Source organism: Rhinoraja longicauda, chromosome 14 (genome assembly GCF_053455715.1).
Source record: "Rhinoraja longicauda isolate Sanriku21f chromosome 14, sRhiLon1.1, whole genome shotgun sequence".
NCBI classification, from domain to species: Eukaryota; Metazoa; Chordata; class Chondrichthyes; order Rajiformes; family Arhynchobatidae; genus Rhinoraja; species Rhinoraja longicauda.
The window spans coordinates 44,679,183-44,695,579 of NC_135966.1; the positions used below are offsets into that span (position 1 = coordinate 44,679,183).

General features: G+C 43.5%; 1 protein-coding gene across 4 annotated transcripts in view; it reads right to left on the minus strand.

The window, feature by feature from the left end:
- The window catches only part of LOC144600241 (serine/threonine-protein kinase 32A-like), a 299,488-nt gene that overhangs the window by 40,071 nt on the left and 243,020 nt on the right, over nucleotides 1–16,397 (minus strand). For all 4 annotated transcript variants that reach the window (XM_078411793.1, XM_078411792.1, XM_078411794.1 and 1 more), the window contains one exon: nucleotides 11,232–11,360. In XM_078411793.1, the coding sequence (XP_078267919.1) occupies nucleotides 11,232–11,360 (129 nt within the window). The remainder of the gene's footprint in view (nucleotides 1–11,231; nucleotides 11,361–16,397) is intronic.

The following is a 16,397-nucleotide window of genomic DNA, read 5'->3' on the forward strand; positions in this document are numbered from 1 at the left end:
CCTGGCTCTTCAAGCTCAGTCCAGTGTTTGGTGAAATTATTTTTATTACATCTAAATTCCCATTTAGTATCCTCTGCTTAGTTAATGTCCAAATATCTTCCAAACTTAATATAGCGAGCATCATTAAAACATTTACCCTGCATTCAACTAAAGATTATTGATGTTGTACATTCTCAACACACTGAGCATTCAGTTCATTTTGAAATTGAGAATGATATAAAGGAACAACCTCTTGGGTAGAGAATGTTTTCCTCATCTCATCAATAAATGGCAGGTTCCTTACCCTGAATGTATGGCCTTAGTTCCATAATTTGTATCCTGGGGAAACACAGCCTGAGTATCTATCTTTTACTCACTGATTTTTCTGAATCTGCTTAATCTTTCGTTATTAGACAAATACCTTGCCAGGAATTAGTTTGATGAATCATGGTCTCAACAGGGGAATCATTTTTCCCTGTTGTGCACGATGAAAAACTGCACCAGGTACTTTGGATGTGTCTCAAAGTCTTATACAAAGGCAGACTCTTTACTTTTGTATGTTGGACCCACTCAATAAAAGCCAAGGTGATCAGAAAAGTGTATTAATGTATAGGCATTAGAGAAGATTCAACATGTCCATGAGGAGTCTCTCTAACTTCTAGATGCGTTGTAGAAAGTATTCTAATGGGATGCATCTCAGTGTGTGGTAAGGCAACTGCACTAGTCTTGACCACCTGGGACTGCAGAGAGTGATGAACACAGCCCAGAACATCAAAGGCTCATCACTTCCTTCTATCCAATTCACCTTTATGGTGCATGGCATCAGGAAGGGTGGAAGTATTGTCACGATGCTGCCATCCTTGCCATTCCCTTTTCTTATCTACTTTTTTGCAGTATGCCAGATTTCACTATAGTGTCATGCAGTGATACAGTGTGGAAACAGGCCCGAAAGGGTTAAATGCTTCAAATACATAATAGATGTACGAGGGGATACAGGACTATCTTTTGTAGCTTCGTAATTCTTCTTTAGCAGGCTTTCTCTAGTGGGGAAGTGCTAGACAAACCCAGACTGCTGGGCTTGGGCTGCTGTACACTGGAACCAGGACTAATGCCTTTAGAAATCTGTCCTTCCTGTTTTTCCTATGTAAGAGAGACAATCTCAGAGTTGCTGGGAAGGTGTTAACGAACTACAGCATTTTGGGACCATGACTAATGCCTTAAGGAATGTGTCTTTTTGATCTTTACAGTATAAAACATCCGGTCCAGACTTTGTTCTGGGGAGTGGTGGCTCGGGACAGTCAAGTGCTGGTTGGATACTTGATTGATGTACATCCCGACACTCCCGCTAGCTGATCAACCAGTAAAGCTTGTGTTGGTTTACCTAACCCATTGTGTGTTGTCTGTTTTAAGAAGAAGCGAACTTTAACAGGCCCGTCGGCCCAACTTGCCCATACACTCCAACATGTCCAATCTACACAGGTCCCACCTGCCTACATTTGGCCCATATCCCTCTAAACCTGTCCTATCCATGTACTTGTCTAATTGTTTCTTAAACGTTGCGATAGTCCCTGCCTCAACTCCTCCGGCAGCTTGTTCCATACACCCAGCAGCTCATTTCATACACCTATATTTTTCCCAGCATTAAGTTGTTTTGCATTTGTTGTTGTATTTATTGGTGTATTTATCATTGTCATGTGTAATGTGTTCTCTGTGAGCTTCATGTGAGCAAGTAAATTCATTGCATCCTGCTTTAGTTTAGTTTAGAGACACAGTGCCCATCTAGTCCGCACCAACCAGTGATCCCCGCACACTAACACTTTCTCCACACACTAGGGACAATTTACATTTATACAAAGCCAATTAACCTACAAACCTGTATGTTTTAGGAGTGTGGGAGGAAACCGAAGATCTCGGAGAAAACCCATGCAGTCACGGGGAGAACGTGCAAAATCCGTACAGACACGGTACGGTACGGTAGCGCAGCGGTAGAGTTGCTGCTTTACAGCGAATGCAGCGCCGGAGACTCAGGTTCGATCCTGACTACGGGTGCTGCACTGTAAGGAGTTTGTACGTCCTCCCCGTGACCTGCGTGGGTTTTCTCCGAGATCTTCGGTTTCCTCCCACACTCCAAAGACGTACAGGTATGTAGGTTAATTGACTGGGTAAATGTTTAAAAAAAATTGTCCCTAGTGGGTGTAGGATAGTGTTAATGTGCGGGGATCGCTGGGCGGCGCGGACTTGGTGGGCCGAAAAGGCCTGTTTCCGCGCTGTATATATATGATATGATATGATATGACAGCACCCGTAGTCGAGATCGAACCCGGGTCTGTAAGGGCAGTAAGGCAGCAACTCTTGGGGTATATGACAATCAAGTCTTCGGAGGCTGCGGGAGCGGCTGCGACGCGACGCGCCTTGGGCTTGGCCCGCTGTGGACCGTCCGGCGCGGCCTGCAACCACAACAACCTGACTGCGGGCGAGGACAGCAGGAGAAGGGAAAGACATTGTGGCCTTCCATCACAGTGAGGAGAGGACTGGAGGAGACTCACTGTGATGGATGTTTCTTTGATGGATGTTTCTTTTTTTGTGTGTTTTTGGGGTTGGGTAATTTGAATGCCTATTTAATGCTTTTATTGTTGGACTGTGTTTTTGGGGGTTTTGGGGTTGTGTAATTTGAATGCATATTTAATGCTTTTATTGTTGGGCTGTGTTTTGGGGGTTTTGGGGTTGTGTAATTTGAATGCCTATTTAATGCTTTTATTGTTGGACTGTGTTTTGGGAGTTTTTTGGGGTTGTGTAATTTTAATGCTTATTTAATGCTTTTATTGTTGGACTGTGGGTGACTGAATTTCGTCCAATATTGGATGACAAATAAAGCTATCTTGAATCTTGAATCTTGAATCTTGAAGTAATCTGAACCTGAATCAAATTATAAATTTGTTCTTAATGCTTGCTGCAACTGCTTCGTGACCTTTTACATTACATGAACCAAAGATTCTTCAGCAACAATTACATGCAGTGTTAATATTTTAATCCTCATGAACCTTACAATGCAATAGAAACGGGTGCATTTATCTCCAATGACTCCCGCCTATTTCTACAGAAGCACCACAGAAAGCATCCGATGCAGATGCATCAGAGCTTAGTATGGCAACCGCTCTGCTACTGCAGAGAGTTGTGACTACAGCCCGTTCCAGCATGCAAACCATACATCAGAGTTAGGTTTAAGGTCCCCATTGACTCCATCTACACTTCATGCTGCCTTGGGGAAGGCAGTCTACAGAATCAAGGACCACTCACAACCCGGTCATTCTCTCTTCTCCCCTTTTCAACTGTTTAGAAGATATAAAAGCTTGAAAACATGTGCCATCAGCTATTTACAATATACATCAATGACTTGGATGAAGGGATTAAAAGTACCATTAGCAAATTTGCAGATTATACAAAGCTGGGTGGCAGTGTGAACTGTGAGGAAGATGCTATGAGGTTGCAGGGTGACTTGGACAGGTTGTGTGAGTGGGCGGATGCATGGCAGATGCAGTTTAATGTGGATAAGTGTGAGGTTATCCACTTTGGTGGTAAGAATAGGAAGGCAGATTATTATCTGAATGGTGTCAAGTTAGGAAAAGGGGACGTACAACGAGATTTGGGTGTCCTAGTACATCAGTCACTGAAAGTAAGCATGCAGGTACAGCAGGCAGTGAAGAAAGTCAATGGAATGTTGGCCTTCATAACAAGGGGTGTTGAGTATAGGAGCAAAGAGGTCCTTCTGCAGTTGTGCAGGGCCCTAGTGAGACCGCACCTGGAGTACTGTGTGCAGCTTTGGTCTCCAAATTTGAGGAAGGATATTCTTGCTATTGGGGGCGTGCAGCGTTGGTTTACTAGGTTAATTCCCGGAATGGCGGGACTGTCATATGTTGAAAGACTGGAGCGACTAGGCTTGTATACACTGGAATTTAGAAGGATGAGCGCAGCGGTAGAGTTGCTGCTTTACAGCGAATGCAGCGCCGGAGACTCAGGTTCGATCCTGACTACGGGTGCTGCACTGTAAGGAGTTTGTACGTTCTCCCCGTGACCTGCGTGGGTTTTCTCCGAGATCTTCGGTTTCCTCCCACACTCCAAAGACGTACAGGTATGTAGGTTAATTGGCTGGGTAAAATGTAAAAATTGTCCCTAGTGGGTGTAGGATAGTGTTAATGTGCGGGGATCGCTGGGCGGCACGGACTTGGAGGGCCGAAAAGGCCTGTTTCCGGCTGTATATATATGATATGATATGATATGATCTTATCGAAACGTATAAGATTATTAAGGGGTTGGACACGTTAGGGGCAGGAAACATGTTCCCAATGTTGGGGGAGTCCAGAACCAGGGGCCACAGTTTAAGAATAAAGGGTAGGCCATTTAGAACGGAGATGAGGAAAAACTTTTTCAGTCAGAGAGTTGTGAATCTGTGGAATTCTCTGCCTCAGAAGGCAGTGGAGGCCAATTCTCTGAATGCATTCAAGAGAGAGCTAGATAGAGCTCTTAAGGATAGCGGAGTCAGGGGGTATGGGGAGAAGGCAGGAACGGGGAACTGATTGAGAATGATCAGCCATGATCACATTGAATGGCGGTGCTGGCTCGAAGGGCCAAATTGCCTACTCCTTGCACCTATTGTCTATTGTCTATTCTGCATTCTGTTTATTTTCTTTTTTGCACTACTTTATGCACTAAGGTTTGCCTGAATATCATGCAAAACAAAGTTCACTCTATCTCGGAAGATGTGACAATGATAAACCAATATCAATAATATATAGTGTACTTATTGTTCCCCCTTATTTATCCTGCTGGTTACATTAGTTTTGTGAAATACAACTTTGCTTTCATGAAGGATGTGGATGCTGGAATCTGGAGCAAAAAAAAGGAGAGCTGCTGAAAGAATTTGGCAGGCCAGGCAACACTGTGAATGGAATGGCCTAGAACGTCACCTATTCCTTCTCTCCAGAGATGCTGTCTGATCCGCTGGGATACTCCAGCTGTTTGTGTCCATCTCTATGAAGGGTAATGCGGTTTCAAGCCAAAACATCGACTACTCATTTCCCTCCAAAGATGCTTCCTGGCCTGCTGAGTTCCTCTAGCAGCTATGCTTTTTTTTCTCTTTCACTGATCTAAGTTGATGAGGTGCCACATGGTAGAGGCCTTCCCAAGGTGCCGCAGCCACGGTGCCCGCCCGGAATACTCTGAAAGACTCGGTGAAGGTGGAACAGCCGAAGGCTCGTTGGACGGCAGAACCTGTCCGAAGGCTTGTCGGACTGCGGTACCGGGAGGGAGCCGCTGGAGATATCGGTCACGAGGTGTGGGCCGGTAGGAGAGGAAACCGGGGTAATACCTCCAGCCCCTTCAAGGTCGGCTGCAGGAGACGCCCCTGCGATACAAAGATGGCCGGGCAAGGAGAGGAATGATGGTTCGTGGGCCGATCTGATCGAGGGCAACGGATGAAGGCCCTGCAGGAGCCTGGGACTTTCCGGGACAGGGAACTGCTCCAGGAAACTGAAGGTGAGGGCGAACTGGACTTTGGACTTTGGGAATGGCGGCACCCACACATGTAAACATGCAAAAATAATTTCACCTCGCAAGTGCTTATGTGACAAATAAAGCCCCACTGAACCATTGTCTCATCCCAGGTATATCTATAAATTACTAAAACACTCATCTTTTATATTTGTGGGTTTGTGGATAGATTTGTTCCCGAAATACCGCCAGAACGGTACACGATAGCACAACAATTTTAGGCCCACCTTACTCACCGTTGGCCTGCGGTTCAAATGATTGTTATTCACTTTTTCAACTTTAAAAATGTATTTTTAAACTTTAATAAATGCCTTTTCCACTTGCCGTGCCCAAAATGGCCGCCGGGGGCAGGACCCGCCCGAGTGACGGGAGTGGCAGCCAATGAGGGGGGGGGGGTGAGGAGAGCGGAAGAGGTGGGGCCGGAAGGAGGGGAAGGGACCTGCACGAGTGACTGGAGCGGCGGCCAATAAGGGGCGGGGGAGTGGAACTGAAGAGGCGGGGCCGGAAGGAGGCAGAATGGTAATCAGGAGAGGCTTGGACCCAACTGGTCCACTCCGGCTAGTGATATTCTAAATGCTGCATCTCGACAGCCTTAATAATGAATTTCAGTATCTTCTCAAGCTAACTGGTTATAGCATCACAAGAAAACTATGATGCAGATGGAGTCCACACAGCCATGCTGGTTGGAATCGAGCTTCCCAGCCAAACAACTTCTTCCAGGATTGGGTCTACAGCGCTGAGAGGCACCTCTTCAAGTGCAGAGACTTTGTTTCTCTTGTTCTCTCAGGCAATGAGTTCCAAATTTCTAACACCCTCTAATGAAAACAAATTCCTCATCCACTAACTAAAGCTTCTGTCAATTACTTTCTGAGTAATTACTGTCAATTACGTTCCTTACTTTCTGATCCCCCTGCCTCTCTTTTGTCAAATCTTTTAATTCAATTTCAGAAACTACCTTAGACAATTAAACCCTCAAATGTAAGCTTATGTAAGCTCATAAAATAAGTTTATAACTGAATGATGTCTCACTGGAACTGAATATATATTTTCACCATAAAATAATATTTTTGCCATGAAGGACCCTTTTCTCTGAAATTCTAAAATGAACTGTGTCTTACTTCACAATACAAGGGCTCAAATAACAATTAAAAATTGCAGTTTTCCCAGTTTCCTCCAGAAACAGAAAATAATAATTTATCTATCAAACTCCTTTTATTGACTTGACTTGGCCAATATCCATTAAGTTCAAAGTTCACCACAGTTATTGTCTAACCTCTGCAATAAGTTTTGTTATTTCTTTGAAAGAGTCTCTCAAACTAATTTTCTGCTTTTAGGGGATAAACAGAACTGTGCCCTTGATATCACTTGTTATATTTGATTTCCTGCTGGGTCAAGGTGATTCTTCAGTATTGCATCATTCTTTAAGACTATGGCTGCTCAAATGCGTTCTCTCTTGTATAAACATCAGGTACGCTGGGATGTTTATTTCCCAATGTTGGTTAGTACGGAAATGTATCTTTAATAGCGATATACTCATTTCTCTCATTTTTGTGCCATTAATTGGTGCCATGCAACATGGTGCTTCATGCATACTGATGCAAAGTCTTCAAACTCTTTCACCATTGTTCAATGAAATGACCTTCCTATTAAAGTCTGTCCCTTTCCATCACACATGGTTGTCATTTACCTAACATCTTGCCTTTTCAGTTTTCTCGTTTCCTCTACAATCTGCAGCTTTCTTCATGTCCCAGCCCTAAACCCCACTCCCCATTTTCTTAATTCAAGACCCTGATAGCTGGATTAATACCAGATTCTGTGCTAACTGTAGTGAATAGTTTATGGGACAATTAAATTGAGTAGTTCATTTGATTTGCATGGTTCAGACTGATGTTCAGCAAATGTATTTGTAAGGCAAAAACGTCACTGGAGCACTATCATTATTGAATTTTAAATAAACATTTTGGAAAGAGATCCTTTCTGGATCATAATGTGTAGGAAGGAACTGCAGATGCTAGTTTACACTGAAGATGCTGGAGTAACTCAGACACAAAATGCTGGAGTAACTCAGCGGGACAAGCAGCATCTCTGGATTGAAGGAATGGGTGACGTTTCAGGTCAAGATCCTTTTTCAGACTGAGAGTCAGGGGAGAGGGAGACACAGAGATAAGGAAGTGTAAGAGATCACAAGAGATGCAGCTCAAGGAAAATGTATAATAGATCATTGTTAGCTAGGAGAAGGTGACAACAAAGGAAGCAATCAGGGGAACAGTCAGACTGGTTGAAGAACTGAGAAGGGAGAGAGATGGAGAGAGAGGGAAAACAAGGGTTACTTGAAGTTAGAGAAATCAATATTCATAGATCTATACCATAGATCAGTCTGAAGAAGGGTCTCGACCCGAAGTCGGGTCGTTTGAACTCATTGCTTCTCTCTAGAGATGCTGCCTGTCCCGCTGAGTTACTCCAGCATTTTGTGTCTATCTTCAATAATCATACTCCTGGGGTGTAAGCTGCCCAAGCGAAATATGAGGTGCTGTTCCTCCAATTTGCACTGGGCCTCACTCTGACAATGGAAGAGGCTCAGGACAGAAAAGTCAGTGTGGGAATGGGAGGGGGAGTTAAAGTGTTTAGCAACTGGGAGATCAGGTAGGTTGAAGTGGACTGAGCGGAGGTGTTCAGCGAAACGATCGCCAAGCCTGCACTTAGTCTCGCTGATAATTAGGAGTCCACACCTGGAACAGTCTAAATCAGTTATATCTTGATCAATGTGCATCAAAATAATTTCATTTTAACTGTACCTTTAGAACTTTCTAATAACCTTTTAACCTTCTTTAAGTAGAGATGTAATTATAAAGCAATAACCCAATAATTAAATGTTAATTATCAACAATACTTCTGCTGTTACCTGGCATTTAATTTTAATTATAAGTTATTTGTTTGTAATTACAAAAAACTGCACTAATGTGTACAGAATATACAAGGCATTCCTATAATTTAATATTCTAATTATAAAAATATTATTTGATAATTAGAGTTATTATTTACTCGAGTAAAATAATTGTTAGGCATATCATTTTTTGTAGTGGTCTTTGGCCCTGCACCATAAACCTTACCCCTCCGCTCCTCTGCCTCACTTACATTTGTCTTACTCTGGTCAATAGTGCCTATTCCCACTGGCAATGAGATTTGACACCACTGAATTAGTCACCTTCTTCAGACAACTTGAACTGTTCGCAACAGTTAGCCCAGCAGTCTACTGACATAAATAAAGGCATCACAGCAACGTTCAATTTGTAAGTGGTCCAGAGGTCCATGGAAAACAGTCGACAGAAGACATCACTGGAAGTTCACATTCCCATCCCCTCTTCTTACCCATTCCCTCCTTCCATCCCATCCATCACCAGGTGCTACAGGTGGTAGATAGAACTGTCATGGAAAGGATTTGAACCCATTCCAGCTTTAATCAGCAGAAAGTAGTCAGTCCCTTTAGCTAGCCATTATCCACGGGAACCCACCCAGAGGGCCGGTAAGCAGACCAGCTGTGGGAGGGAGGAGTGCAGTGCCTCGAAGGGAGAGTGGGCCGCTGGGCCTCGGCTGGACCAAGAGGCTAAGCACGTGGACTGGATACAGTTTACAGTGGCGGAGGAGCACGAAGAACACCAACGGCTACGCTTGTAAACATCTCAGATGAACTGTCCTGGGCCCAGTACATAGATGTAATCACAGAGAAGGCGTGCCAGTGCCTCTATTTTCTGAGAAGTTTAAAGAGATTTAGGAACTGAACATTGACAATCGTCTACTGATGCACTATAGAAAATATCCTAACAAGTTACATCATTTCAAGATACAGCAATTCCAACACACAGGAACACAAGAGACTGCTGACAGTGGTGGATGCAGCCTAGCCCATCATTGGTACAACCCCACCCCCATCCTTGAAAACATCTGGATAAAGCACTGCCTCAAGAAGGCGCCATTCGGGGTGGCGCAGCGGTACAGTTGCTGTCTAACAGAACCAGTGACCCGGCTTCGATCCTGACCTCGGGTGCTGTCTGTACAGAGTTTGTATTTTCTCCCTGTGACCGCGTGGGTTTTCTCCAGTTGCTCTGGTTTCCTCCCACAGTACAACTAGGTTTGTCGGTTAATTGGCTTTGGTAAAAAATTTAAATTGTTCCTAGTGCGTAGGAAAATGTTGGTGCACACGGATCGCTGGTCGGCACGGATTCGGTGGGCCGAACGGCCTGTTTCCATGCTGTATCTCTAAACTAAACTAACCTAAACTAAATCTATCATCAAGGATCCTCAACATCCGGGCCATGCCCTCTTCCCGCTACTACGATCAGGCAGGAAGTACAGAAGCCTGAAGACCTACACCAACAGGCTCAGGAACAGTTCATTTCCAACAAATTACCAGTTCTTGAACTGACACATACAATCCGAATCCTACCTCAGCACTGGAACACTTTAGACCACCTTTTGCACTACCATGGACTTGTATAATTGTGCTTTTAACTTAAAAAAATATTTTTGCTCTGTCTTTTTCTTTTTGCTGTCTGTAAAATGCATGTATAATTTTTGTATAATGTATATTTCTGGGTGTTGTCTGAGCCTGCAATGCTGCTGCAAAAAAGATTTTCATTGCACCTCTCCTTCACTGTGCTTGTGCATATGACAATAGACTCGACTTCACTTGATATACAGCCCAGATCCCATTAGTTAAAAAAAATACTTGCACAGCCTGTCCAGTCTTCCACTTGGATTTCTGGTATGCATTGCTCTCGAGGGACCAATACTAACTGTGGCATTGATGCTCACAGTGGATAGGGGATTACTGTGTATTTATTTCATTTATTCAGAGGAAATGCATGTCACAGAAAATTCCGACTCGAACCACCTCCTGAATGGAAGAGGTAGTTTAGCGACACCTGCATTGGTGGGTCAGCAGTCACATTTAGGCCAGACTGGGTAAGGAAACCGGAATTAAAACTGAAATTGCAGGAAATATTCAGCTGGTCAGCCAGTCTCTGTGGAAAGAAATCGTTGTCCTTCCCGGTTTTGGACACATTTTGTTCTCCTCTGATTCATAGTACTACTTTTGCTGGCGATTGGATTTGATTTCTCTAAATTAGCCAGAATCAAAATGCCATCTTTGAACTGCCAGGAAATGTTAGACCAGTTCTGTTGAATGGTTTCAGTCCTGAAATGTTAACTCTTTTTCTTTCCACATATGTTGCCAGGTCAGACTTACGAAAGACCTGAGACTTCCTACCCCAAAAAACATTAGTGAACCAGATGAGATTTTACAACAAATCAGTAGTTTATGCTTATTGAGACTTTTCAAAAAATCCTATTCCCCGAAGATAGACACAAAAAGCTGGAGTAACTCAGCGGGTCAGACAGCATCTCCAGAGACAGAGTAAAGGAATAGGTGACATTTTGGGTGGAGACCCTTCCCCACCAGCAATTGTAGTTTCAACTCTGGATCCAGAGTCCAGAACTCAGTGACAGCGAGCAACTTAACCACTACGCCACCGTGCCTAATGTGAGATTAACTGCTAACAATAGGCATGTCTTTGCAGGAAAATCTGATAAAATCACAGTTCGCAACAGTATATCTGAAATAAACACTCAGTGCAATGGGAAGCACAGCTGTAACCCATCTTACAACTCTTTATCTCATCCAAGCCAAACAATATGGTTTTACTGACCAGTGATGAGTTGTCTTTTCTATTTTCCTTTAATTTTTTTGCCAGGCGCTTTTTCTTCTTGTGAAGGGGTTTTGACTCGAGAATCATTTCTTCAAGTTCAAGTCCTGGGTCACAATTTAGTTGGCCTCTCTACATACAAAGAAAAAATATATATGTCAGGGAAGGCAGGCTGTGATACAATGGACTCATAAAGCCAATGGCCTGTGTTGTACCATGGCTTTCAATTTTGTCATAAACACGCAACTTGCACTGGAATTTGATTGAGAAACCTGCAATCCACTTGTAACTGATCAAAGAATTATGACAATACTCAGAATTACATAAAATGTACAACAGAGACAAGGACCAATTAACATGACGGCTCCATGCTTGGTCTTGGTGCTTCACATAGGCTTTCTACTATTCATTGTTGGATGAATTACGGGCAATGATGAATCAGAGTATAGGAGGGAGATCGATCATCTGATTGAATGAAGCCAGAACAACATCCTTGTTCTCAATGTCAGCAAGATTACGTAGCTGATTGTTGACTTTAAAATACTTTAAAAGAGCAATGCCGAGGATCCACAATCATGTCTTCATCGATAAGCCGATTGTGGAGAGAGTCAACAACTTTCTGGGTAACAAGTTCCTGGGTATGCCTATCTCTGAAGTTCTGTCCTGGATCCAGCACATTGATGTAATCATAATGTCTAGCAATGCCTCTAGAAGATTGGGGAGATTCGGTATGTCGTTGAATACTCTCTTGAACTTCCACAGCTGTACGGTAGAGAGCATATTAACTGGTTGCGTCATGACCTGGTTCGGCAATTTAAATGCTAAGGAACAAAGGAAATTATCAAAGGTGATGGACACTGCCTGGTCCATCATGGGTACTGACCTCCCCACCATCGAAGGGATCCACAGGAGGAGCTGCCTCTAAAAAGGCAGCCAGCATCATCAAGGACCCAGATCACTCTGGCCACACTCTCATTTCACTCCTGCCACTAGGAAGAAGGTATAGGAGTCTGCAAACTATGACTTTCAGGATCAAAAACAGCTTATTCCCACCAACCATCAGACTATTGAACACTACGAACACCAACTAAATTTGGAACAAAGAACTGTCTTAGTTGTACTGGGACGTTGGGCTTTTGTTTTTATTTTGCATCAATATTGTGTTGTTTTATTTATTGAACCTTTTTTGTTCATTTATCATGATGACTTTTGAGTGCGGTTTACAGACCTGTTATGCTGCTGCAAGTAAGAATTCAATTTTTCCATTTTGGTACACATGATAATTAAACACTCTTGACTTCTGAACTGAAACAGGTTTTAAGAACATTCAATATGTTTTTTGCATGTTTGCCAGGGAGATGGCATTTATTATGGACTATTTGCAACAGTAAACATACTGCAGTGGATCAAGGCTGGCTGGGAGGCTGGAGTTAATGTGTGCCACCACCGGACTCTCGAACCACTGCAGTCTCAAGGTGCTTACAATGCCTGCACGCTAACGTTTTACTTCTCACGGTGTATCTCCTTTATACCAGTTACCAGTTTATTCCATTCAACATATATTCATTTCCTGACCATCCTGAAGTGTGTTGAGACTGACAAGCTTATCTTTCAGTCACAGGCACAGATACTCTATCGCGCACAATGGTTTATTGCAGTTCAGTCAAAATCACGCCCAGTCTGCGCACACTTAATAATTTGCAGTTTTTTGACCAAACGCTTTGACTGATTCTTGATTAATACAGCTGAAATAAAATTGAGCAAGTTAAATATATGTGTATATAATATATATATATAAATATATATATATACTGTATATGTGTTTTCAACTTTGTCTCCCTCGCCAAGGTTTTCAATGATGTGATGGGAACCAGGACATGCACCAAGCGTGAAATTCTCGTCTGAGCTGTAGGGAGAGGTTGAGTAGGCTGGGACTCTATTGCTTGGAGCGCAGGAGGAGGAGGGGTGATCTTATAGCGGTGTATGAAATCGTGAGAGGAATAGATCGGGCAGATGCACAGAGCCTAATGCTCGATAGGTGAATCGAGGACCAGAGGACATAGGTTTAAGGTGAAGAGGAAAAGATTTCAGAGGAAACTGAGGGGTGAGGTTTGCACACAACGGGTGGTGGGTGTATGGAACAAGCTGCCAGAGGAGGTAGTTGAGGCTGGGACTGTCCCAACATTTAAGAAGCAGTTAGACAGGTACATGGATAGGACAGGTTTGGAGGGATATGGACTAAATGCTGGCAGGTGGAAATAGTGTAGCTGGGACATGTTGGCCGGTGTGGGCAAGTTGGGCCGAAGGGCCTGTTTCCACACTGTGTCACTCTATGACTCTGTGACTCTATGACTCTGTGACTCCATGACTCTATGAATCTATGACTCTATGCCACCATCAGAGTCAGCAGAATTGGAGCACAGGCCAGAAGACTCAGACTACCGGAGCATTTCACCAGGCTTTTAGAGCGATGAATATGGTCTGCACAGTGTTCTCAGTCAGAAAACCAAACCTTGTTGCTCTATCAGGTTAATAGTTAATGGGGCACATAATACCAACATAATACCCGTGGCCATGCTGTTACAACTAAAGATAGACACATAAAACGTCAGACAGCATCACTAGAGAAAAGGAATAAGTGACGTTCCAGGTCAAAACCCTTCTTCAGACCAGGCAACTAAAGATGGGTGTAACTGTTTGCCCCAGTGATCATAGAAACAGGTGCAGGAGTAGGCCATTCAGTCCTTCGAGCAGGCAATATGATCATGGCTGATCATCTAAAATCAATACCTCGTTCCTGCTTTTCCCGATATCCATTGATTTCTTTAACCCTAAGAGCTAAATCTAACTCTCTCTTGAAAACATCCAGTGGATTGGTCTCCACTGCCTTCTGTGGCAGAAAATTCCACAGATTCACATCTCTCTGGGTGAAGAAGTTTTTCCCCCTCTCAGTCCTAAATGGCCGACCCTTTATTCTTAAAATATGCTGGTTCTGGACTCCCCCAACATGGGTAACATGTTTCCTGCATCTAGCCTGTCCAATCCTTTAAGAATTTTGTGTTTCTATAAGATCCCCTCTCATCCTTCTAAATTCCAGTGAAGACAAGCCCAGTCAACCCATTCTTTCATCATATGTCATTCCCGCCATCCCGGGAATTAGCCTAGTGAACCCACGCTGCACTCAGTGGGAATCCCTTTTGTAGGCTAAAGTCACAAAGATCAGAAAGTCCATGTCTGTAATCTTTGTTGAATTAGGATTTTGGTAAAGTGAAATGCTACAGTTGTTTCCACAAATGAGAAGAAATGGTGGGCAATATTACTATTTATGTTATCTAATCTGAATGCCCAATCTAGGAGATTCTTGTGATCAAAGGACTTGCCTTGTGCTGATTACCTAGGGGAAATTCATCCCTTTTGGTCACAAAAGTATCAAAGGAACAAAGATACTTATTAATAAACAGAGCAGGGTGATAGGTACCAATCGCCTGCATAACCCATGTCCAGGAAACTAAATACCAAATAAACGGTCTGTCTCATTTTAATGCATAGATCTTTCTTCCTCAAGTCAACTGTCAATTCACGCCCTGTTCTTCAGCCTTTGACTAATATCCCGGTCAAGTCTAGATAGAGTGCATTGTAGAGATGCCTCCTTTAGATTGAAATGTTAGATGGAGGCCCACACCACTATTTCAAGGACAGTCTCTGCATTCCCGCTGGTGGCTCCTATAAATCCACATAGCCAGTATCTCATTGACACTTTTGGGAATTTAGGTGCTGACGTAACAGCAACCCTAATTTAATCCAGCTGCAATGTATTTTGGGAAGTGAGAGAATCGGTACAAATGCAAGTTTGTTCTTTCTTAGGGATGAATTGTACACTTTATTCTAGGCTGCATAAACAGGTAACAGCTGGAATGGTGGAGTGGTTGATTATAATGCTTACCTCCGGCCCCTCAGAATGGCAGTGGGAGGTGCCCCCAGGGCATGAAGGTTGAAGATGGCTGGGCAATGAGAGGGATGACGGTTCGTGGGACAAGCGGGTGGAGGAGACGGTTGCAACGGACCTTTAGGGCCAGCTGTAGTTGGGACTGTGAAATGGCCCGGAAATCTGGTGACTCTTGCATAGACTCAGTGGGCTTTTTCTATGCATTATGTATTGAACCGTGGATTGGACTAAAGGGCCTGTCCCACTTTAGGCGATTTTAAGGCGACTGCCGGTGACTAGGCTGTCGCCGACAGTTCGCCGGGTGTCGTGGGCATGATCGTGAGGAGTCTTCCAAAAATCATAGTGGATCTCAGCGCGTCGCTGAGAAATCATCCGGTTTGAAATTTCTCGGCGACAGCTGGCTTGTCGGCAGGTATCGTTGCTTATTGCAGGCGCTGTCGCCTGCTGTCCCCAGGTTTGCTAGGTTCTCTTAGATGCATTTAGAAGCACATAATATTAAAATAAGTAAAGTCATTTCAAAATACCATGAAATGCTTGTGTTTAACCAATTTATTTACCGTCAGGACATTTGACAGGTAGATTGGAGGCGACAGTTTGACGGTCAGGTAAGCGTGGGAATTTTCGCGATGTTTATGGCCATCAGCCATTGCATTTAAAGTGGGCTCCCAACCCTGATATGCAACCCAGAAACCAGATATGCATCTCCCTTACATTTTCAAAGAATGCCCACACACTTTTCACAAAAATCCACTTAACCACTTTCTAAATTATTTTTTTAATACAGCTATTAATAAACTGGAAGTAAATCCAGTTTATGCCTTGTTACAGTGAAGCTTGGTTTTTAAGTAACCTGTACAAGGTGTTATAGTTCCAAACTCTCAAGTACTTACCGACTTGTCAGTGATTTTAGCGAAAATCAGGATACCGGAGAAGCATTGACAGCGTGGGTATTTTCGCGATGTTTCTGAAGACGGTGTAATCGCGACCTGACTCGGCATTGTCGTGGTCTTTGTCGTCGGGTAAAAGAAAATTTTGGCGATCTGCTACGACTTTGACAGTCGCCGGCAATCGCCAAAAAAATCGCCTAGTGGGACAGGCCCTTTAAGTACAGCGATAATCTTACTGAACTGCATGCAAAAAAACAATTTCACTCCACCTTGGTACACATGGCAATAAAGGAACCATTGAACCATGGGGCAGCACGGTGGAGTTGCTGCCTTACA